The 21,802-nt window shown below is 40.2% G+C and overlaps 1 protein-coding gene across 1 annotated transcript; it reads right to left on the reverse strand.

Annotated features, from left to right (window-relative positions):
- Nucleotides 1-355: 355 nt before the first annotated feature.
- On the reverse strand, nucleotides 356-829 carry LOC122010607. The gene has a single exon (XM_042567124.1). It carries the CDS (start codon nucleotides 827-829, stop codon nucleotides 356-358), a length of 474 nt encoding a protein of 157 aa, XP_042423058.1.
- Between the last annotated feature and the right edge of the window lie 20,973 nt (nucleotides 830-21,802).

Here is a 21,802-nt window from a genome sequence, read left to right on the forward strand (position 1 = left end):
CTTTTAACTTGGCCGATCGGCATAAAAGTCTGGAATACTTGAGATTTTTATTCATTCTCTTCTTGCATCCACAAGACATACACTTATACAAATACATCTGAATTCATCCACGCACCTCTCACCCGTCCCTATATGGTTGGAGATGATTCACACTCCAAGGTCGTTCGAGCTTTGTTCCTTCCTCATCCTGCAGGTAGTAGGCTCTCAAGCTAAGTTTCTGCATTACCTTGTAAGACCCCACCCACGGGGCTTTGAGCTTGATGACGTTGCTGACCGACTTTATTCTTTTTCACACCAGATCGCTGACTTAGAAGGACCTCGGGATCACCCTCCATTTGTAGTTTTGCTTCATTCGCTACCTGTATGCCGTGAGCCGGACGGTGGCCTTATCCCGGGCTTCATCCACCAAATCGAGCTCCATGAGTCTTCGCTCAACGTTCCCCTCGTCGTAGAGTTGCCCCTGGTTGGATTCTACTCCGACTTCGATGGGGACCACCACCTCGCCGTCGCACACCAGTTGGAATGGTATGATGTCGGTCACTTCTTTTAATGTCGTGCGAAGAACCCATAGGACACTGGGAAGTTCATCGACCCAGCTACCTCTTACTTGGTCGAGCTGAGCCCGTAAGCCTCTGAGGATCTCCCGATTGGTGACTTCCACCTGGCCGTTGCTCTGGAGGTAAACCACTGAGGTGAAGACTTGCTGAATGTTATAGCCTTCATACCCTCCTTGAGCCTCTGTCCAATGAACTGCCTCCCATTGTCTGAGATGAGCTGACGAGGGATACCGAACTAGCACAATGTTATACCAGATAAATTTGATGATCATCTATTCAGTTATGTTTGCTAGCAACTCAGCCTCCACCAATTTTGAAAAATAATCCATTGCGATGAGTAAGAATCTTCGCTGAGCAGTCGTCATTGGAAACCGTCAAACGATGTCTATGCTCTATTAGTCGAACGGGCAAGACATCATGAATACCTTTATCTCCTTGATCGGTCGGTGCAGGATATTGTGATGTTTTTGGCAAGACAGGCAAGTGACTACTGTCCAACGACGTCTTCTTGAAGCATGGGCCAAAAATATCTGGCCAGAAGGATCTTCCGGCCTAGTGATCAGCTGACTGGATGACTTCCGTAGGAGCATTGATGTACTTCTTGGAGGATGTACTCTGTCTTCTAATCCAACACACTTGAGCAACGACCTTGAGAAAATTCGCTTATAAAGCTGGTCCCCGATCAGGGTAAATCGTCTGACCCTCTTTTCAATCGACGAGCTGCTTCCTAATCGACCGGGGTGCCGCCTGATCGGAGGAATTCAATCAAAGGTGTCCTCCAGTAGCTAGGAAAGACGATTCCCTCCATCCGATCGATGTGCGCCACCAGTGAGACATGCTAGATCGGCTAGTTTATCATGGCCGGGGATAATGAACTAGCTAACTTAGCTAGTTCATTTGCTGCCTGGTTGTCTGTTCGGGGGATCTTCTATATAATGACTTCTTGAAAATTTGCCTTTAGCTTCTCGAAGGCTTCTGTATATAGCTTGAATCGGGAGCTGCTTATTTCGAACGTCCTTGATAGCTACTGAGTTGTTAACTGAGAGTCCGAGTGGATAAGAATTTTTGTAGCTTCATATTCAACTTCATTATTGGTGGCCCGATAATCTAAATGAATGGACAACTTGTTACGTCACCACAAGTGTATGATTACATCATCAATAATATAAAAGATTATCGTATTCACAGGGACTGTTGATTAAGCACTAGTTAACTTCGCACGGTGAATTATCTAGACAAACGTAAGATTAGCTAGGAAAGAAAGTAAGAGAAAGAAAAGAGAGAAGAGAGAGAATGAATCTTGAAAGGGGTTGAGTTAAGAGGATGTGAGAGATGGGTTAAGGTGTGATTCTAGAATTTCGATTTCCTTGTGATGCTAGGTGGTGTTACATAGATTACTTAGTTCCTATCCTCTATATTCATGCTCTTGAAGGAAGTTAGATTCATTACCCACTCTCCCCTGCAGTGGATAAGCCGGCATGATCTCCTACTCCATGTCCTATCCTACTAAATGGAAGTAATTCCTATGAAGTCCGTTAGCGAGACAACTCTGTCACGACGCTCCTCGGTCATACAACATAGAAGCACACTAACACATAATAACATAGAGATAGAAATAGTCTGATCCCCCACTTCTTTGTGGAGATTTGCTTCTCCCTTCAAGGTGAGTAGACGTCCGTTAGCGGGGCAGCCCTATCACGACGCCCCTCAGTCATACAATCTAAGGTATCCCCCCTATGGGATTAACAATTCTACACAACTATTTGATAAAACATGCAAAAGATATATATAAGCATTCACACACACACACATCATCAAACATGAACAAGGCATTAACAAGTCATTGAATACTAACATGTTAAATCCACATAGTTTTACATCTCCATCACATCACAAATACTTCCTACATCCTAGATCTAGAGATCTACTCCATTGCAAAGGAAGAACAACCCTAAAACATAAAATATAGCATACTTACAATCCTAGATGTGAGAAGAAGGAGAAGAAGAGATGCTTGACGATGTTTCCAATGTCTTGGGGATGCCTCCTTGCTCCGGAGATTGACAAATCGTGAAAGGATGGAGGTGAATGAAGCTCTAAGGTTTCCCCCTAAGGGGAGAACCCTTCCCCAAGGAGAGGGATGAAGTCCCAAACCCAAGATGAGTCAAAGAATGAGGATCTTGACTCTTTTATACCTCCTTCAAACTGCCCAAGAAAATCAGGATTATAGGGGTCCGGTAAACTAGGTTTTTCACCTATTAAACTAGGTTTTCTCATGATTCACCCTGAACCAAAGTTGTATCTCTTGAAATTATCTTCAATTTGATACTTGGATCGAGCTCTGGCTCAAATCAAACCGAAAATTATGGTGGTTCAAAGTTTGGTCTGCAATCTGGGTGGAGGTCCAGATGAACCCACGGTTGGGAAGCACGACCGTGTCATTTAGCATGGGCAGACAATGCTATCTCTCTATTGGATCTGAAGCAAAGTTGTAAATCTTGAAGTTAGCTACGTTTCGGTATAAAGAACAACCCAAAACTCCAATGAAGCACAAAGTTATAGCCATTTTACGATCAGTCTGCAATCTGCCCAGAATTCAGTATAGCTCTATTTTGGCATGGCACGTCCCCATGTTCTTCGTCACACGACCGTGCGGATTCCACACGGCCTCACCCAGCTTTGAGTCACACGACCGTGTGGCTCACACAACCATGACCTTCTTCCTCTCTACCAAAGTCACATAGTCGTGACCTTCCTCTCCTCTGGTAAGTTGACACGACCGTGTGGATCACATGACCATGGTCTTCTTTGTCTTTGGAACATTAGCACAATCGTGCCATTTGGCACGACAGTGTGCTGCCTAGCCACAGGGAAGTTGACACTTCCATGTGGCTCACACGGTTATGGCTTGATTTGCTTCTAATGGGGGAGCACGGTCGTGTGGGTCACACGACCTTGGCTTGATTTCTTTTAAAGTTGTTCTCGTGCACGTTCTTGCTCCATTTTCACTCTAAATAGTGTCCTGTCAATAAAAACAAGCAAATAACATATTTTCAAATAAAATATAATGGAAGTATGATATTATAAAGAAATAGGGTGCAATAAAGTAGATGTGCATCCAAACACGCATAAAAGTGTATATAATTTATGCGCATCACAACTGCATCCTATCCTCCCTCGGTGAAATCAATAGAATGTTGATCTCGCTGCCTTGCCGAGTGGACGAGCCATCGACATACATTTTCCAGGTTTCATCTGGTTCAGTATTCGGGACTTAAGTGACGAAATTAGCTAAGGCTTGAGCTTTAATTACCGTTCGGGGCTAATATTGAATGTCAAACTCACTCAGATCGATTGCGCACTTGATTAGTCACCCGGACGCCTCTAGGTTAAAAAGGACCCTTCCCAGGATGCTGTTGGTCATCACGATGATCGGATGTGCTAGAAAGTATGGGTGGAGTCTCCGAGCGGCTAGCACCAATGCGTATGCTAATTTTTCAAGATAGGTATAGCATGATTCTGCATCTTTCAATATATGACTCAAAAAATACACGGGTTGTTGTTTGTGATCGTTCTGCTTTATCAATGTCGAGCCAACTGCATACTCGGTGGATGATAGGTAGATCTAGAGTGTCTTGCCAGCGTTCGACTTAGCCAATATAGGCAAGGAGTTGAGATACTCCTTAAGCTCTTCCAGTGCCTTATCGCACTCTGCATCCCATTGAAATTTTGTCGCTCGGTGCAACACCTTGAAGAATAGATGACTTCGGTTAGATGACTTGGAAATGAACCTTGATAACACGGTGATCCGTCCGGTCAATCATTGGGCCTCCTTCAAGTTTCTGGGTGGGGGCATACCCTGTAGTGCCTTCACTTTGCTTGGATTTGCCTTGATGCACCGTTCGGTGACAATGTATCCGAGGAAACGACCACTTTTTGCTTCGAATAGATATTTGTTCGGGTTCAGTTTTATCCCATATGCCCTTAAGGTTCGGCATGTCTCCTTGATGTCAGCACAAAGGTCAATAGTTCAGAGGGATTTTATTAATATATCATCGACATATACCTCCATGTTATAGTCGATATGTCGTCAGAACATTTTGTTCATCAGCCACTGGTAGCTGACACCAACATTCTTCAATCTGAACAATATAACATTATAGCAACACGTTCCATCGTCCGTGATGAAGCTGACATTTTCTTGATCATCCCTGGCAAGCGGCACTTGGTGGTATCCTCGGTACTCATCGAGCATGCATATCAGCTCGCAACCCGCCGTAAAGTCGACCATCTGATTTATCCTGGATAACGGATAAAAATCCTTCAGGCACGCCTTATTCAAATCACGGAAGTCGATACAGACCCGCCACTTGTTGCCCGGCTTAGAAACCAACATGACATTAGTGAGCCAACTCGGGAATTGGACTTCCCGGATGTGACCGGCCTCCAGCAGTTTTTCTATCTCTACACGGATGATTAGGTTTTGTTTCACACTGACATCCCTCTTCTTCTGCTTCACTGGCCGAGCGTCCAGTCGGACATGAAGCTCATGCTAAGCCACACTTGATGAGATACCCGGGGGCTCGTGTGTCGACCAGGCAAACACATCATGGTTTTGTCTAAGGTAAGCAACCAGCTCTGCCTTCTTCTCGCTTTCCAGGTCGGCGACAACAAAGGTAGTTGCCTCCGACTAGCTTGGGTAGATCTGAACCTCCTCATTTTCTTGATAGACCAGCATAGGAGGTTTCTCCGTGATAGCGTGCACCTCCAAGTGAGGGTTCTTCCGAGCGGCCCTTGCTTCAGATTTAACCATCTCGATGTAACATTGTCGAGCGACCAACTGGTTATCTTTGACTTCACCCACCTTGTCGTCCAACGAAAATTTAATCTTCTGGCAGAAGGTGGACACCACCGCTCGAAACTCATTGAGTGATGATCGACACAATATAATGTTGTAAGCTAACAACACGTCCACCATAATGAAATTTGTTATCCTTGTCCTCTTCAGTGGCTCCTCCCCGAGCGAGATGGCCAGGCGGGCTTGTCCGATCGGCAACACTTCGTTGCCTGTGAATCCGTAGAGTGGGGTCGTCATGGGTAGCAACTCGCTTTGGTCAATTTGTAGCTGATCGAACGCCTTCTTAAATATGATATTCACCGAGCTCCCTATATCAACAAAGGTTTGGTGGATAATATAGTTAGCAATTACTTCTTGAATGGTCAGCGCGCCGTCGTGAGGGATCTCCACTCCTTCTAAGTATTTTAGGCCGAAACTGATCTCATGTCCTTCAGCCTTCTCCTTGCTGCAACTAACAACATGGATCTCAAGTCGCCGAGTGTGCGACTTCCTCTCTCGGTTAGAATCACCATCGGTCGACCCACCAACGATCATTCCTATTTCTCCCCGAGCGACGTTGCTCCTATTCTCCTCCTCTCAAGCCGAAGGTCTGCTTCGCTTGGCAGAGGCTCGGGAAAGACTCTGGTTGTTCCTCCTCTGAGATTAATGAGGGTGTGGTTCAACCCCAGTCCTTTCTGTTGGATCGAGACGCGCTAAAGGGGGGTGAATAGCGCTCGCGGCTATTTCGTTTTTCGGAAAACACTCGAGTAATTAAAACGCAGCGGAAAATAAGAAAGCAAGCAAACAGAGACAGGAGGATTTACTTCGTTCGGAGCCTTGATCGACTCCTACTCGAAGGCCCGCGATCCTTGATCGCTTTCCATGGGCAACAACTATAAGCTCGTAAGAACTATTACAAACTAATTACAATTCAAAGCAGTAAAAGATTATACCGACAACAAAGGACTAAATCTGAAGCTCCGGGTTGTCGGGGTGTCGTTGCAACACTTCTGGATCGTCTCGTAGGCAGCTTGTAGCAGATAGTTCACTTGGAAGAAGATGTTTGAAGCTGCTGGTCGAGACCCCTTATAAAGGGGGTTCAAGGCGCCTTATACTGTTCACCAAGGCGCCTTGAACGAGTCGAGTCACCCGCGTGGATCAGCACTGACCTGGTCGAACTCTATCTGGTTTAAGGCGCCTTCAGCCTATCCAAGGCGCCTTCTACCTCCGGTCCAAGGCGCCTTGAACTCCATTCAAGGCGCCTCCAGTCTGCTGCCTTGCACTCGAGGCGCCTCAAGCTCCATGGGGGCGCACACTCTTCATCCGAGTTCTTCTTTGTGTTTTGGTACCTGCAAGTATGTTAATCAAAAATCCTGCAACACAAAGTTAACACAAAATAATAGTATGAATATGAAATTATGATCTCGGGATTCGACGGTTTCTGTCGGAAACCCTAGGTGAGCAGACGCCTCTGTTCCTCTACGGGGCAGCGTCCTCACCTACTCCACTCGGAGATTTACCTGTTGCAGACGATCCTCCGGATCGACTGGACTTTTTCATGCTTCAGGACTTTCTGCTGAACATCCGTTTCACCGGCCATTCAGACTTTCACGGTTCGCGACACGGGACTTTTCACCTAGGGTTACCACCCCTAGGACTTTTGCCTGAAGCCATCGACCGCCAAGGCTTTCCGCATAGGGTTACCACCCCTATGACCTAGGGTTACCACCCCTAGGGTTTTACCTTGCCTAACCGCAGCTTAGGACTTTCTGAAACACTCATAAAAAAACAAAGCACCTTAACTTTGAATCCTTTGCCATTATCAAAACTTAGGTTCGATCGTCGGATGCTTCCCGCACCAACAATCTCCCATTTTTTTGAGTTAAGAAAAACAACATATGCATAAAGTTAACCAAGCTTAAGTAAATAAACTTCAAATGCAATAACAGTTAAGCTGGAAACTTTTAACTTGGTAATATTAGACTCCCCCTTAATAAAAGCCCTCCTTTTATTAAAATTTTCTTTTAACTTTAATTTACCTACTCTCCCCCTTTGCCATATATCAAAAATAAACCAGTTTGAAAGTAGATTTCTATTTTTCTGAAGGAAAATTTTCAAAGAGGGATAACAATAAATTTTCTTCTTAGATTGCCAAATTTGAAAATACTTAGCTATATATTTAGCTTCGAAATGATTTGTATTGAGAAAATATTTTGCCAAATAGCTAAGTTTAGAGTACAATCTAACTAAGTCTAGTTAAAATAGTCTTAAAATTAACTAAGTTTGAAAATATGAGTATTTGAATTTTCAATAAAGGGATTTGCTTAGAAGTTATAAGATCACTTGAAAACTTTAAAACGTTATAAAAAGTTGACTAGTTTTGAAAATATTTGAATACTCAATTACATGGACAAGTTTTGAAAAACTGTAATTATGTTTTGAATATGCATTTTGAAGAAACTTTGATATTAAAAAATATTTAGTTTTAGGACACAGGGAGTAGCAGTAGTTTGTTTTCTAGTCCAAGCATGAGTTAAATTAAATTACTGAGTTTAATTTGATTAAGTATCAGAGCCTTAAAATAATCAGGTAAAGTAATTTGATTAGAACCTTAAAGTACAATAAAAAAAAAATTGAAACACACTTTTCCCAATTGTCTAACCTTTAGCTACTTGCTGATTGCCTAGAGGGCAGTAGCTTTCACATGGTTAGTCAAATTAAGTCCATTTGGTCCAGCTAGAGTTGGCTAAAGCTGGAAGACTTGACTTGATTAATATTTATGATGTGTTTAACGCCCAGACTCATATTGATGCACAAATATAAGCATTCCTGAGTCCAGGCTGTACCCTATGCACCTCACGCCATTCTAAGTTTGTCAAACACATGCAAGGTATACCTAGGTGATTGTGAGATACTCTGGCTTTAATCTAGGGGTACATGATATCTAGGGGAAAGCCTAAGCTAGATCCAGAATTTTTGAAAATTCTAAGAAATTGGAATTTTGAAATAAGTATTTTCCTAGAAATTTTAAAAGCAAATCATAACCAATTTTTAAAAAACATTGTCTATTCTACCCAACACATTCCTATTTATCTTCTAAGTGAGCTGAACTCAAGTTCAGGTAAGGGTTTTGTGAAGATGTCAGCTAGATTTGACTTTGACTCAACATAGTTGAGTATAATATCACCCTTAGCTACATGATCCCTTACAAAATGGTGTTTCACTTCTATATGTTTAGTCCTTGAGTGATGAATTGGGTTTTTTGTTAAATTTATGGAACTTATATTATCAATTGAGATTTTTGTGTTATGATAGTTCAGTTGATAGTCTTTAAGAGTGTGCATCATCCAAAGCAATTGAGATGTGCATTCACCTAAGGCTATATATTCAGCTTCAGTGGTAGACAAAGCCACACAATGTTGCTTTCTACTTGACCAACTTACTAGGCATTGTCCTAGAAATTGACAACTACCACTTGTGCTTTTTCTGTCTAACTTGCATCCGGCGTAATCCGAGTCAGAATAGCCAAGAAGGTCAAAGGTGCAAGTTCTAGGGTACCAGAGTCCTATATTTAGAGTACCTTTAATGTACCTAAGTATTCTTTTAACATAGGTTAAATGTGACTCTTTTGCACAAGATTGGTATCTTGCGCACATACCAACCGCAAATAATATGTCGGGTCGGCTTGCAGTTAGGTAAAGCAGGCTTCCTATGGCACTCCTATAGTACTTTGGATCTACTGGTTTTCCTTCAGGGTCAGAGTCTATGTTAATGTTGGTTGCCATTGGAGTATTTATTATTTTTGAATTTTCCATGCAGAATTTTTTAATTAATTCCTTTGCATATTTAGTTTGATAAATATATATTCCATCTTTAGTTTGTTTTATTTGTAAGCCTAAGAAAAAATTAAGTTCACCAACCATACTCATTTCAAATTCATTTTCCATTAATTTAATAAATTCTTTTAAAAATTTAGAGTTATTTGATCCAAAAATTATATCATCAACATAGATTTGAGCTATGAAGATGTCTTTTCTCGATTTTACAAATAGAGTTGGATCTATTTGACCTTGGTTGAAACCTTTGGATATTAAGTGATTTGATAATCGTTCATACCATGCCCTAGGGGCTTGTTTAAGTCCGTACAAGGCCTTTTTTAACTTAAATACATGATTAGGATATCCTAAGTCCTCAAATCCTGGGGGTTGACTTACATATACTTCCTCCTTAATAAATCCATTTAAGAATGCTGACTTGACATCCATTTGGTATAGTTTAAATCCTTTGTTTGCTGCGTAGGCTAACAACATTCTAATGGATTCGAGTCTAGCTACTGGGGCATAGGTTTATCATAGTCCAAACCTTCAACTTGGCTAAATCCTTTAGCTACAAGCCTAGCCTTATTTCTAATTATTTCGCCTTGATCATCTAGCTTGTTTCTAAATACCCATTTTGTGTCGATTATTGATTTATTTGAGGGTTTAGATACAAGTTCCCAGACTTGATTTCTCTCAAATTGGGCTAACTCTTCCTGCATAGCTATGATCCAGTCCGGGTCAGGTAGTGCTTCTTCTATTGTTTTTGGTTCGATTTTAGAAATTAGGGCAATCTGACTGTGGATTCTATAGGAGGATCTAGTTCTGACTCCTAGATTTGGATCACCCAAAATTTGATCAGATGGGTGAGAGGTACTGGCCCTAGTTGGTCTGATAAGTGGGTCAGGGGCTGGTTCCTCTGGTTTATTAAGATTTGGTTGAATTTCATCATCTTCTATATTTCTTGGATCAATTTCAACATTCTCATTTATATTTGGTAGATTATTTTCTTCATCAAATATTATATTAGTTGTTTCTTCAACTTTTAGGGTGTTTTGATTGTAGACTCTATAGGCTCGACTGTTTGAGGAGTATCCTAAAAATATTCCTTTGTTAGATTTGGGTGTGAATTTTCTTAAATAATCTTTAGTATTTAAAATGTGAACTTTACATCGAAATACTTTTAAATAATTTAAGTTAGGAATTTTATGATAATATAGTTCATAAGGTGTTTTCTTGTGAAATTTGTTGATCAAGATTCGATTTTGAATATGATTTGCAGTATTTATTGCTTCTGCCCAAAATTGGTGATTTAAATTATATTCATTTAACATGGTTCTAGCGGCTTCTTGTAGAGTTCTATTTTTACGTTCCACCAGACCATTTTGTTGGGGGGTTCTAGGACATGAAAATTCATGTTGATATCCATTTATTTTACAAAATTGGGTAAGTTTATGATTTTCAAATTCCCCTCCGTGATCACTTCTTATTCTTTTAATTTTAGTATCTTTTTCATTTTCTATTAATTTACAAAAGTTACTAAATATTTCATAGGTTTCATCTTTAGTTTTTAGGAATTTTACCCATGAAAATCTAGAGTAGTCATCAATTATTACTAAGCAATACTGGTTCTTGCTTAGTGACTTAGCTACATGTGAATCAAATAAGTCAAGGTGAAGGAGCTCAAGTAAGGAGCTGGTTCTTTCAAGATTTGTTGATTTGTGTGTTGACTTAGTTTGTTTTCCCTGTTGACAAGCATTACAGATAGAATTTTCAATGAATTTTAGTTTTGGTAAACCTTTAACTAAACCATTATGACTCATTTTTGAAATGAGTCTAGTGTGAGTGTGACACAATCTTCTGTGCCACAAATCAGTTTCCTCTTCTTGTGTTAGAAAACACTTTGTTGAGGATGTCGGTAGATTAATTGAATACATATTATTTATCCTAAGTCCCTTAAGTAAGATTTCAGGATTTTCAATGTTTTTAACTAAACACCTGGTTTTGTCAAAAGTTACTAAGTATCCGCTATCACACAATTGACTTATACTTAGTAAATTAAACTTGAAATTTTCAACTAAAAGGACTTTTCGAATAATAAAATCGGAGTTGAGTTCGATATTACCTCTTCCGATTACCTTAAGTTGACCTTCGTTACCGAATGCAACTGATCCTAAGTTCTTGTACGTGAGTTTAGTAAACTTCAATTTATCTCCAGTCATGTGTCTGGAGCAGCCACTATCCAACATCCATTGATCCAATTCCTACATAGGAAGTGGTTGAATTGTTTTAATGGATTTCACGATAGTTAAATTGAAGTAAACTTGTTAGAGATAAATTTTGAAAGAGTTTTGAAATTTAGTTTTGAAATAATTTTGAAATTTAGTTTAATTTCGAAATTTAGTTTTAAAATAATTTTGAATTTTGATTTTAAAATAATTTTGAATTTTAATTTTAAATTTCTTAATCATCTCACCCGACCTAAATTTTCAATCAGGGAATCCTATAATTGTTGTGAGATGAATTATAATTCAATTTTAAGGTTTGGGTTAACTTTGTGTTAGATTCAGGTTTAGCTTTGGGTTCAACAAGTAAGCATTCTTTGGATAAACTTCTGGGCTATGGTGAGTCACAAGGAACTCATTAAAGTAACCATGCCTTCGAGGTTTTCCAAATAGTCCTACCCATTGAGCTTAGTACTAAACCTTGGTCTAACTAGTTATGATCCATTTAAGGGTAGCTTCGGTCAGTTCTACTTGGCCAAATGCACCAGGTCGAAGTCATATCTTCCTAGACATGCGATGCCCAAGCTTCCCTAACGTACTATCATCCAAAAACTTCACCAGTACTGTGGTTCATGTTAACCTTAGTCCGTTTTAATCTCACCTTAATTACCCTACCGGGTGATCTACTCTTGTTTTACCCATTTCGGGTAGATTAGGTTCAGTTACCCTGCCGGGTAGTTTAGTTGGGGGTACCAGCGAGTCTGGATCCTCTATCTTCATTTTGAGTTTCAATTGAATCTTGAATTTATAACTTAATTTCAATTTCGAATTTTGAATTTTGAATTTAATTTTGAATTTTGAATTTTGAATTTAATTTCGAATTTTGAATTTAATTTTTAATTTCAATTTCGAATTTTGAATTTTGAAATTTTAATTTCAATTTCGAATTTTGAATTTTGAATTTTAAATTTCAATTTCGAATTTTAAATTTTGAATTTAATTTTTAATTTCAATTTCGAATTTTGAATTTTGAATTTAATTTTGAATTTTGAATTTAATTTCGAATTTTGAATTTAATTTTGAATTTCAATTTCGAATTTTGAATTTTAAATTTAATTTTGAATTTTTAATTTAATTTTTAATTTCAATTTCGAATTTAATTTTTAATTTCAATTTCGAATTTTGAATTTTGAATTTTGAATTTTTAATTTCAATTTCGAATTTTGAATTTTGAATTTAATTTTGAATTTTGAATTTTAAATTTTTAGGATTGTTTTTCTTTTTGTTCCCCCTGGATCATGGCCTCGATATGGTCTATCGAGGTAGTATATTTGATCCTTCGGAACCCAGTATTGGCCAAGTCCAACTTGATTGACCAAGTTAGACTTGGAGACCCATACTTGGACTGATTTAATACTTTGTTTGTTTATTAATGATAAATAAGATCTATATTTACTTTTGTATCCCAGCCCAGTTCTGTTGTAGACGGCTCTTTGTGTCCCAAGAATCAAGTTCAAATTCTTGGAGCCCAAAGTAAACCGTTCTAAGGTATTTTCTAAATCTTTAACCTGATTTGTTAGACTTGAATTTTCTTCCTCAAGTTTTTGAACTTGAGTTGGAAATTCAGTCTGACTCTGGTCAGGTGAGGGTTTGGTGTCAGCCACTTCTTTAAGGACACTTACTTCCTTTAGAAGTGACTTTACTTTCAGGTTTGACTTAGCTAATTTGCGCAATAAATAGCTAACTAAAATGTTCAACCGGGAGATACTTACAGCGGGGTCTGGTCCTTCGGAAACGGATACGGATCCGGATCCGTGGCTTTGCTCGGACTCTGCCTCAGACTCGCTCTCGCATCCATATTCAACGACTTGGTCCCGGGCCATTAATGCGAGTAGACTCGTTTGTTCGAGCTCGTCGTCGTCGTCCTCCGATGAAGATTCGTCCCATGTTGCCTTAAGGACCTTTTTCCTTCTTTGCTTTTTGACCTCCTTCAGGTTAGGGCAGTTGGTTTTGATGTGCCCTTTTTGGTTACACCCGTAGCATGTAACTTCAAACTTCATCTTTGTATTTTGTGGGCCTTCCTTTGATTTTACTGCCTTCTTTAGATCTCTTTTGTCGAATCCTTTCGTCTTGTAGAGCTTCTTCACGAGGTTTACCAGCTCGGTTGTAATGTCACCTTCTTCATCGTCAGAGTCTGGTTCAGCTTCCGATGCTGGTTCGGTTCTCCGTCGTGGTCTCGGTTCCCGGGTTCGGCTTGTACCTACAACCAACGCAATACCTTTCTCGGTAGGCTGTGCATTAGTCTGCTCATGAAGTTCAAATTCACTAAAAAGTTCATCTAGTTTTAAAGAAGATAAATCCTTGGAAACTTTGTAGGCATCTACCATTGATGCCCACAATGTATTCCTTGGAAACGAGTTTAGGGCATACCTTATTACGTCCCGATTTTCTATCTTTTGGCCAATTCCGTGAAGAGAGTTAAGGATGTCTTGTATTCTCCCGTGAAGAGAACTTGCCGTTTCGCCTTCCTGCATTTTTAGATTATATAATTTATTAAGCAAAAGATCTCTTTTACTTACCTTGGTGTCGTCAGTGCCTTCATGGAGTTCGATGAGCTTTTCCCAGAGCTCCTTAGCAGAGGAGAACGGGCTAACTCTGTTGAGTTCTTCCTTGGTAAGACCACACTGGAGGGTGCAGGTAGCTTTGGCGTCGGCTTCCACCTTTTTTATTAAAGAAGCGTCCCACTTCTCGCAGGGTGTAGTTTTGCCGTCGTCATCGATTGGCAGTTTCAGTCCCGTCTTTATGATCATCCATGTTTCGAATTGTATCTTTAGATACGTTTCCATTCTTCCCTTCCAGTAGCCAAAATCCTCTCCGGAGAATAGCGGGGGACGTACAGTGCTGAAACCCTCTTGTTGGGCCATTTATAATATGTAACAAAAGAAAACAACAGAATATGTTCCAAGACTAAGTCTTGGATTAGTAGTGCTGGAATAAAGAATAATAAAAACGAACTCGAGTGGTGTTGCACCTACTTCGAGCAAAAGTCGATTCGAGGGAAAAAAAAATTAGAATATAGCTATAAGGCTAAATTCTAATTCGACTCCGAAAATAAAAAAACTGCGAAAAATTTGTTTTGAAAGGTGGTTGCACCAATTCAAAACGACCCCGCTCGGGTGAATAGCGCTCGCGGCTATTTCGTTTTTCGGAAAACACTCGAGTAATTAAAACGCAGCGGAAAATAAGAAAGCAAGCAAACAGAGACAGGAGGATTTACTTCGTTCGGAGCCTTGATCGACTCCTACTCGAAGGCCCGCGATCCTTGATCGCTTTCCGTGGGCAACAACTATAAGCTCGTAAGAACTATTACAAACTAATTACAATTCAAAGCAGTAAAAGATTATACCGACAACAAAGGACTAAATCTGAAGCTCCGGGTTGTCGGGGTGTCGTTGCAACACTTCTGGATCGTCTCGTAGGCAGCTTGTAGCAGATAGTTCACTTGGAAGAAGATGTTTGAAGCTGCTAGTCGAGACCCCTTATAAAGGGGGTTCAAGGCGCCTTATACTGTTCACCAAGGCGCCTTGAACGAGCCGAGTCACCCGCGTAGATCAGCACTGACCTGGTCGAACTCTATCTGGTTTAAGGCGCCTTCAGCCTATCCAAGGCGCCTTCTACCTCCGGTCCAAGGCGCCTTGAACTCCATTCAAGGCGCCTCCAGTCTGCTGCGCTGACCTTTTCCTGGCTCGCACCCGAGGTGCCTCCAAGCTCCATGGAGGCGCCTCGGATACTGTTCATCCGAGTTCTTCTTTGTGTTTTTGGTACCTGCAAGTATGTTAATCCAAAAATACCTGCAACACAAAGTTAACACAAAATAATAGTATGAATATGAAATTATGACAGTCTCCAGACTGTCCGGGTCTGACTTCGGATTTCCTGCCGGAAACCCTAGGTCGACCCGACGCCTACCACCTACTCCACTCGGAGATTTACTTGATGTCAGCTCCAGATCGACTGGACTTTTGCTCGGCACTCGATGCTTCCGGACTTTCTGCTGAACATTCACTTCACCGGCCAGTTCAGACTTTCACCTGGTTCGCGACACCAGGACTTTTCACCTAGGGTTACCACCCCCTAGGACTTTTGCCTGAAGCCATCGACCTGCCAAGGCTTTCCGCATAGGGTTACCACCCCCTAGGGTTTTACCTTGCCTAACCGCAGTTAGGACTTTCCTGAAACACTCAGCAAAAGCTGTCAGAAAACAAAGCACCTTAACTTTGAATCCTTTGTCATTATCAAAACTTAGGTTCGATCGTCGGATGCTTCCTGCACCAACACTTTCTTCCTCCCTTCTCCTGCCTGATCGACGCCTGTATCACCGATCAGGAGATGGTCATGGACGGTGATATCCCTGTAGAGCCAGCCTGCTAGTTATCGATGTCAGGTCATAGCAGTCCTGTGTGTTGTGCGTCACCGATTGGTGAAAGGAGTAGAACAGTGATGTCCACACCTTGCCTTTTGTAGTCTTTAGGCAACTAGCTGCCATATGCTGCACGACATGCGTACTGGGCTCGTGGTGTGGCTATGCTCCCCCTGTTCGAGGCCCTTAGGAGGTTGATTGTTGCTCGGCGGACGCCGCTCAGGCGCTGTTGTGGGTTCGGTAGACACCTCCCTTCCTCTGGCTACTCGGGCTTCCTCCATGTTTATGTATTATGTTTCCTTCCTTTGCAAGTGGTCGAAGTCCCTCGGCGGCTTCCAAATGAGCGATCGGAAGAACTCCCCCTTGGTGAGCCCCTGGGTGAAGAAGTTCACCAGTACATCTAAGGAGACCGCTGGGATGCCTATGGCCACCTTGTTGAAGCGTTGTATGTAGACCCTCAATGCTTCCCTGGGCCATTGCTTCAAGGAGAATAAGTTGACACTTGTCTTCTGGTGGCGACGACTACTGACAAAGTGGTGTAGAAACACCGCTCGGAAGTTCTTGAAGCTGTGGATTTATCCGTTTCATAATCTCTTGAACCACTGTTATGCTGATCTAAAGAGGGTGGTGCGGAAGACCCAACACTTCACCTCGTCGATGTACTGATGAAGTGTGACTGCGTTGTCAAATTTGGCCAAGTGGTCGTCCGGATCGGTAGTTCTATTGTATTCTCTGATCACTAATGGGGTGTAGTGTCTCGATAGAGGGTCGTCCAAAATCCCCTGTGAGAATTGTTGATTAATCTGCTCGGGCAAATCGTCGTCCCTGGGTACCTTTCCTTTCCTTGCGTCCCGAATAGGCACGTCATCCTAGGAAGACCCCCGGTCCTTGTCCGCTCGGCCCCGTTCCTCTAATGAAGTCCTAAACAACACTCAGTGGAAGGGGATTGGAGCATTGGGCATCTCCCCATACGTGTCGATTGGCTTCTTGTTCTTTCCTTGGATGGATATTTGGTCCGCTCGATCTCTGGGATCAGCCTGACGACCCGCGACTAATGCTGCTGGCTCCTGCATTTGGCGCTCGGCCAGTGCCTGTTATTGTTGTTACTCCACTATTTTTGCCGCTTGGGCTTGTATCAGCATATCGAGCTCCTCTTGCGTCAGCGTCAGCGCCACCGTGGTGAATCGTCCAGCGTCCTCCATCTTCTTGTTCGGATGGAGGCTACGTTCCCACAGGCAGCACCAAAATGATCTTGTCCGAAAGCGGGAAGGTGGAAAGCTAGGATGTGGCAACTTCGCTGATTGGTTGTAGACCTCGCTCTACTCTGCAAAACAAATAACATCAGTGCCAAGCCAGGGAAGGGGTCCCTGACGTTGGCCCTCCAACGCTCAAGTCAGTCACCGGAATAGTGGAAGAAAGTGGAGCAACAGTAACACTAGCACAATTAGTGAATAACGTGTACCTTCGCTGGTAATGGACCTCCCTTTATATAGAGCTCTGGTGGGTGACGTGCACGCTCCTCGAGGCTTGGACACGTTCTCCAATATGTCCTATGAAGAGACCTGTCAAGAAAGGACCTCTGACATCATACCTTAACAGGACATGCATATCCCTGACAAGACAGTAGAAGCTTCCGTCGTATGATTCGCCTGTCGACTATGCCTCGTGTCAGCGGCATTATCTCCTAGAAGGATATTAAGAGATACTACCATAATCCTGCTGCTTGGCCGAGCAGGATTACCGCTCGGCCGGGACTCCTCCGTTCTATTGATGGTCAGGTCTCGCTGCTTGGCCGAGCGGGGTAGTCGCTCGCCCGAGAATCCTCCACTCTATCGGCCTCAGAGAGTTGATAATGGTCTCACCGCTTGGCTGAGCAGGGTAGCCTCTCGGCCAGGACCCCTCTGTTTTGTCGACCTTAGTCGCTCTTCCCTGCGATGATTGCGTAGTAGTGTGACCTCCCCGTTCGGACAAGCTCTCTGGTCTCTTTGGCATCCTGTTGCTCCACATTGAGCATTCGATTATCTTATCATATTATCCCGAGCTGGACGGGTGGTCCGCTTAAACATGTCTCCCATCGGTCAGGCACTGACTACCCCGATCAACTGTTGCAATCGTCCTTCATTCTACCTTTTGACATTCTAGTGTTGATCACTTTGACTTTGACCTCCACCTTGGCAGTTGACCCCACAACAGGTTGACCCCCCTATATCGCTGCATCAATCACTAATCACAAACGAAATTAATAATAAAAAAACTTTTGTTGCAAAATGCATAGCTAAAAAATTTATTATAGCAAAATTCATTATAAATTATCGATGAATATATAAATTTGTTGTAAAATTTATTGCTAAATTTATTATGAAATTGAAATTCATCATAAAATTTATAACGAACTAAATATTCGTGGTAACTTTTGTCATAAATTTATATTTGTGGCAAAATATGCCATAAATTTTATATTTGAGGTAAATTTTGCCATGAATTTATTTTTCATTATAAATTTTTTATTCTTTAAAAATTTATGGACATTATACTTTATCTGGCACCCAATTTTGGATTTATAGATATAAGATTTATTATTATTATTATTCATTTTTCCTTTCCATTATATTATAATTAGACTTTAGACCAAGCGAATAATTAGTTAGCTCCTACACAAAAAAATTCTTTGGTAATTTACCAAATGGCGTATGTAAATTTCTAAATTTACTAAAAGACGCATACACTTTGGTATTTACCAAAGAATGCACATTTTTAAGTACATTTCCTATTTTATCCTTTTGACAAATCTGACTTTTTTCTTTTCTCTGTCATTTCTTACCCTCTCTTCTATTTTCTCTCTCCTATGTATGCAACTAATCTTATTTTTCCTCTCCTCTCCTCTCTTCTCTTTCCTTTTTTTTTTTCATGGGTGCATGCATAATATAGGCCTAATATACAAATTATATCAGGCCAACGATATTTAGAGTTTAGTTAATTTTTTGATAATATTTTAATACATTTAGAGAAGTTGAAATAATGAATAAATAGTATATTTGAACTTTTTGCAACCCTAGAAATCGATAGAAATTGTTCGATTATTTATTTCAACTTCTAAGGAGATGTAAAATTATAATAATGATGAATCGATAAAAAACATCATGTGTGGGTTTGATATGAATCATATCAGGGCCAACGTTGCTGATTCTTTCTTATTATATTTTAAGATCTTCTAAAAGTCAAAATAAACAATGGATAGCATATTTGAACACCTTACAACATTAGAAATCCATAGGAAATGGAATGAGCGCAATCGGACCAAAACCCACTTATGAAGCTAGAGAGCTCCGATTACGTCTATTCTAGTTCCTGTGGATTTCTGATATTGTAAGGAGTTTAAATATGCTATCTATTGTTTATTTTAACTTTTAGAAAGTCTTAAAATATAATAATAAAAAATCAGTAAAAATCCCTATACATGGGGTTGGATATGAACCATATCAGGCCCAACGTGAGCCTAATAAATTTCAAAAGTGATAATCCAAGAAAACCTGTGATTAAAGGTTTTAGTTTTGAACATGACAGATTTATGTATGGAAATTGGGCAAAGGAACCCATAGCTGATACGATTCTTTTGTTCCTTAGGATCCTTGCATTATGTCACAGTGTTATTCCTGAACTAAATGAGAAAATTGGTGGCTTTACTTATAAAGCAGAATCACCAGATCAAGTTGCATTTCGTGTTGCTTTCAGGGAATTTGACTTTGAGTTTTGTAAGAGGACTATGTTAGAGTGTATACTAAAAGTCTAGATTTTTGTAAACATTTATTTTGAAATAAAGAATCACATTAGTCAAATGTTTACATTTATATGCTAAGTGTAATTGTTCAATTAATTTATATTGTAGATAACATGGTGTGTGGTGTCACACACAGAAGATCATGTTATCAATTCCTTATAAATTATAAACAATAGCTCACGACTAAGATGGATAGGAACAGACCATTAGAATAGTCGTAGTGTAATTTGGTATTAGTTTATCTTGACTATAAAATTACACTAGTACACTCAAAGTGTATTAAGCAGGACCATTTAAGGTAAGTTCTTTTTATACCGACTGCATAAAAGAACAAGACCTTTGTTATTATGGAAGTGTGTGCTCTTAATCATGATATAATAACAAGCACATATACTCAATATTCATTTATTTAATTTATCAAAGGGTGTGGTTTAGTTCAATAAATCAATAGGCCCGATAAGTTGGGAACTTGTATTATTTATATGGTGTGTTGTTGATTATAGAATGAAACTGTGTCCTAGTAATCTAGGTTGATAATGTCCCCAAGAGGAGCTCATAAGAATTGTCATGTAAACCCTGCAGGTGAACTTAGTCCGACATGACGATAAGGTTGAGTGGTACTACTCTTGGAGCTAGATATTAATTAAGTGAGTTGTCAATAACTCATTTAATTAGTGGACGTTCTATATCTTAAACACAGGGAGACTAATACACTCATGATAAGAAGGAGCCCATATAGTAATATGAGATTGATGCGGTAGTTCAATAATAACTCTTTAGTTCTTAATGGTTAAACCTAGGGTTACTATAAGAAGATTAAATATTGAATTTCTTTGAAAGGCTTTGTCTAGGAAGTGGTGGATGCTCCCATAACCAAGAAGGCCTAGTGCCTCGCCATGTTTAACCTGGAAGCTGATCTCTGAAATAAATATTTAATCAAATTTGTAACATAGGTGGATTTGGATTAATAATGTTAAACATCGTTTGCAATCCAAGTCTAAACCTCTAAGAACAGATAAGTTGAATTTGGAATCAATAATGTTAAGTTCTGTTTGCGATTCCAAATTTAATTTCTAAAGAACACAATAGGCTGTTAGGAATGGTTCAGGACTTGTACAAAATTTTTGTATAGGGGATCCAGTATAATATTCCCAGTAACAACCAATAATTGGTATCAGAGCTAGGGTTTGCTTCTGTGTGTTTGGTTTTTAATTTAATTATACGCATGTCATACATAATTTAGGCAGGATAATAGTAGGATGTGCTAACTCTGTGGTTGCAGGCTCCAACTATTATGATTTATAGATATTGTGTGTGATTAGACCCTTGGACATGTCAAGGGCATTTTATGTGTGTGCATGATTGTATGTATTAAATACAACAGGAGCTGTATTTGTTTTAGAATTTTACATTTTTGTTTCGATCTAGATTACATGTGTATTCCTTTGTGGAATATAGGATCGATATATGTAAAATTATATTTTTGTTGTGGATCGTATTCTTGCGAGGCGTGGTACTATTTATGAACCAGAGGCGCAACGGAAAACAAAGCAAGATAGATGCGGCGACTAGACCCAATTGCGGAGGCAAAAGATGACAGCAGCTAGGGTTGACACCACACAGAGGACAGTAATGGAAGAAGCCATAATAGTTGAAAAATTAATTTCCATATTTATTGCTTTTATTTACTGTGATGTGTGTGATGTGTGCTTGCATGGTTAAAATTCCTCACCTTAAATAACTAAGTGAGAGAGAGATTAGTAAATAATTCCACGATCTCCATTATTGGTTTGTAAGTGATGCAACAAACTTGCGTGTTGGCTCTGAGTGCCTCCCTCCATAACGGATGAGTTTGTTTGTAAATCACTAGATCAAACTTTCTTTATGGATGGTTATAAGAAATTATTTAGGAGCATGTGATCTTCTCCAACTGAAGGAGCACAATCCTATTTAATGGACTAAGTATCAAGTAATGGTATACACTTAGGCATATTTAATAGTATCCTCCCCAACGGAGTCACTACTATTATTTGTGTGACAAAAGGAATACCAACTATTAATTTTATTTGTCATAAAGTTAGGATGACAAGATAATTAAATTAATGGGTAAGATCCTTCTCTTACAAATGTTTGATTTTGTATACGTCCACACTAACGTGACATGCAAAAT

Source organism: Zingiber officinale, chromosome 8A (assembly GCF_018446385.1).
Source record: "Zingiber officinale cultivar Zhangliang chromosome 8A, Zo_v1.1, whole genome shotgun sequence".
In the NCBI taxonomy this organism is placed as follows: Eukaryota; Viridiplantae; Streptophyta; class Magnoliopsida; order Zingiberales; family Zingiberaceae; genus Zingiber; species Zingiber officinale.

What these genes read in the sequence shown, in the direction of transcription:
- LOC122010607 (XM_042567124.1), bottom strand. Translation starts at nt 829, where the DNA reads ATGATCATCAAATTTATCTGGTATAACATTGTGCTAGTTCGGTATCCC.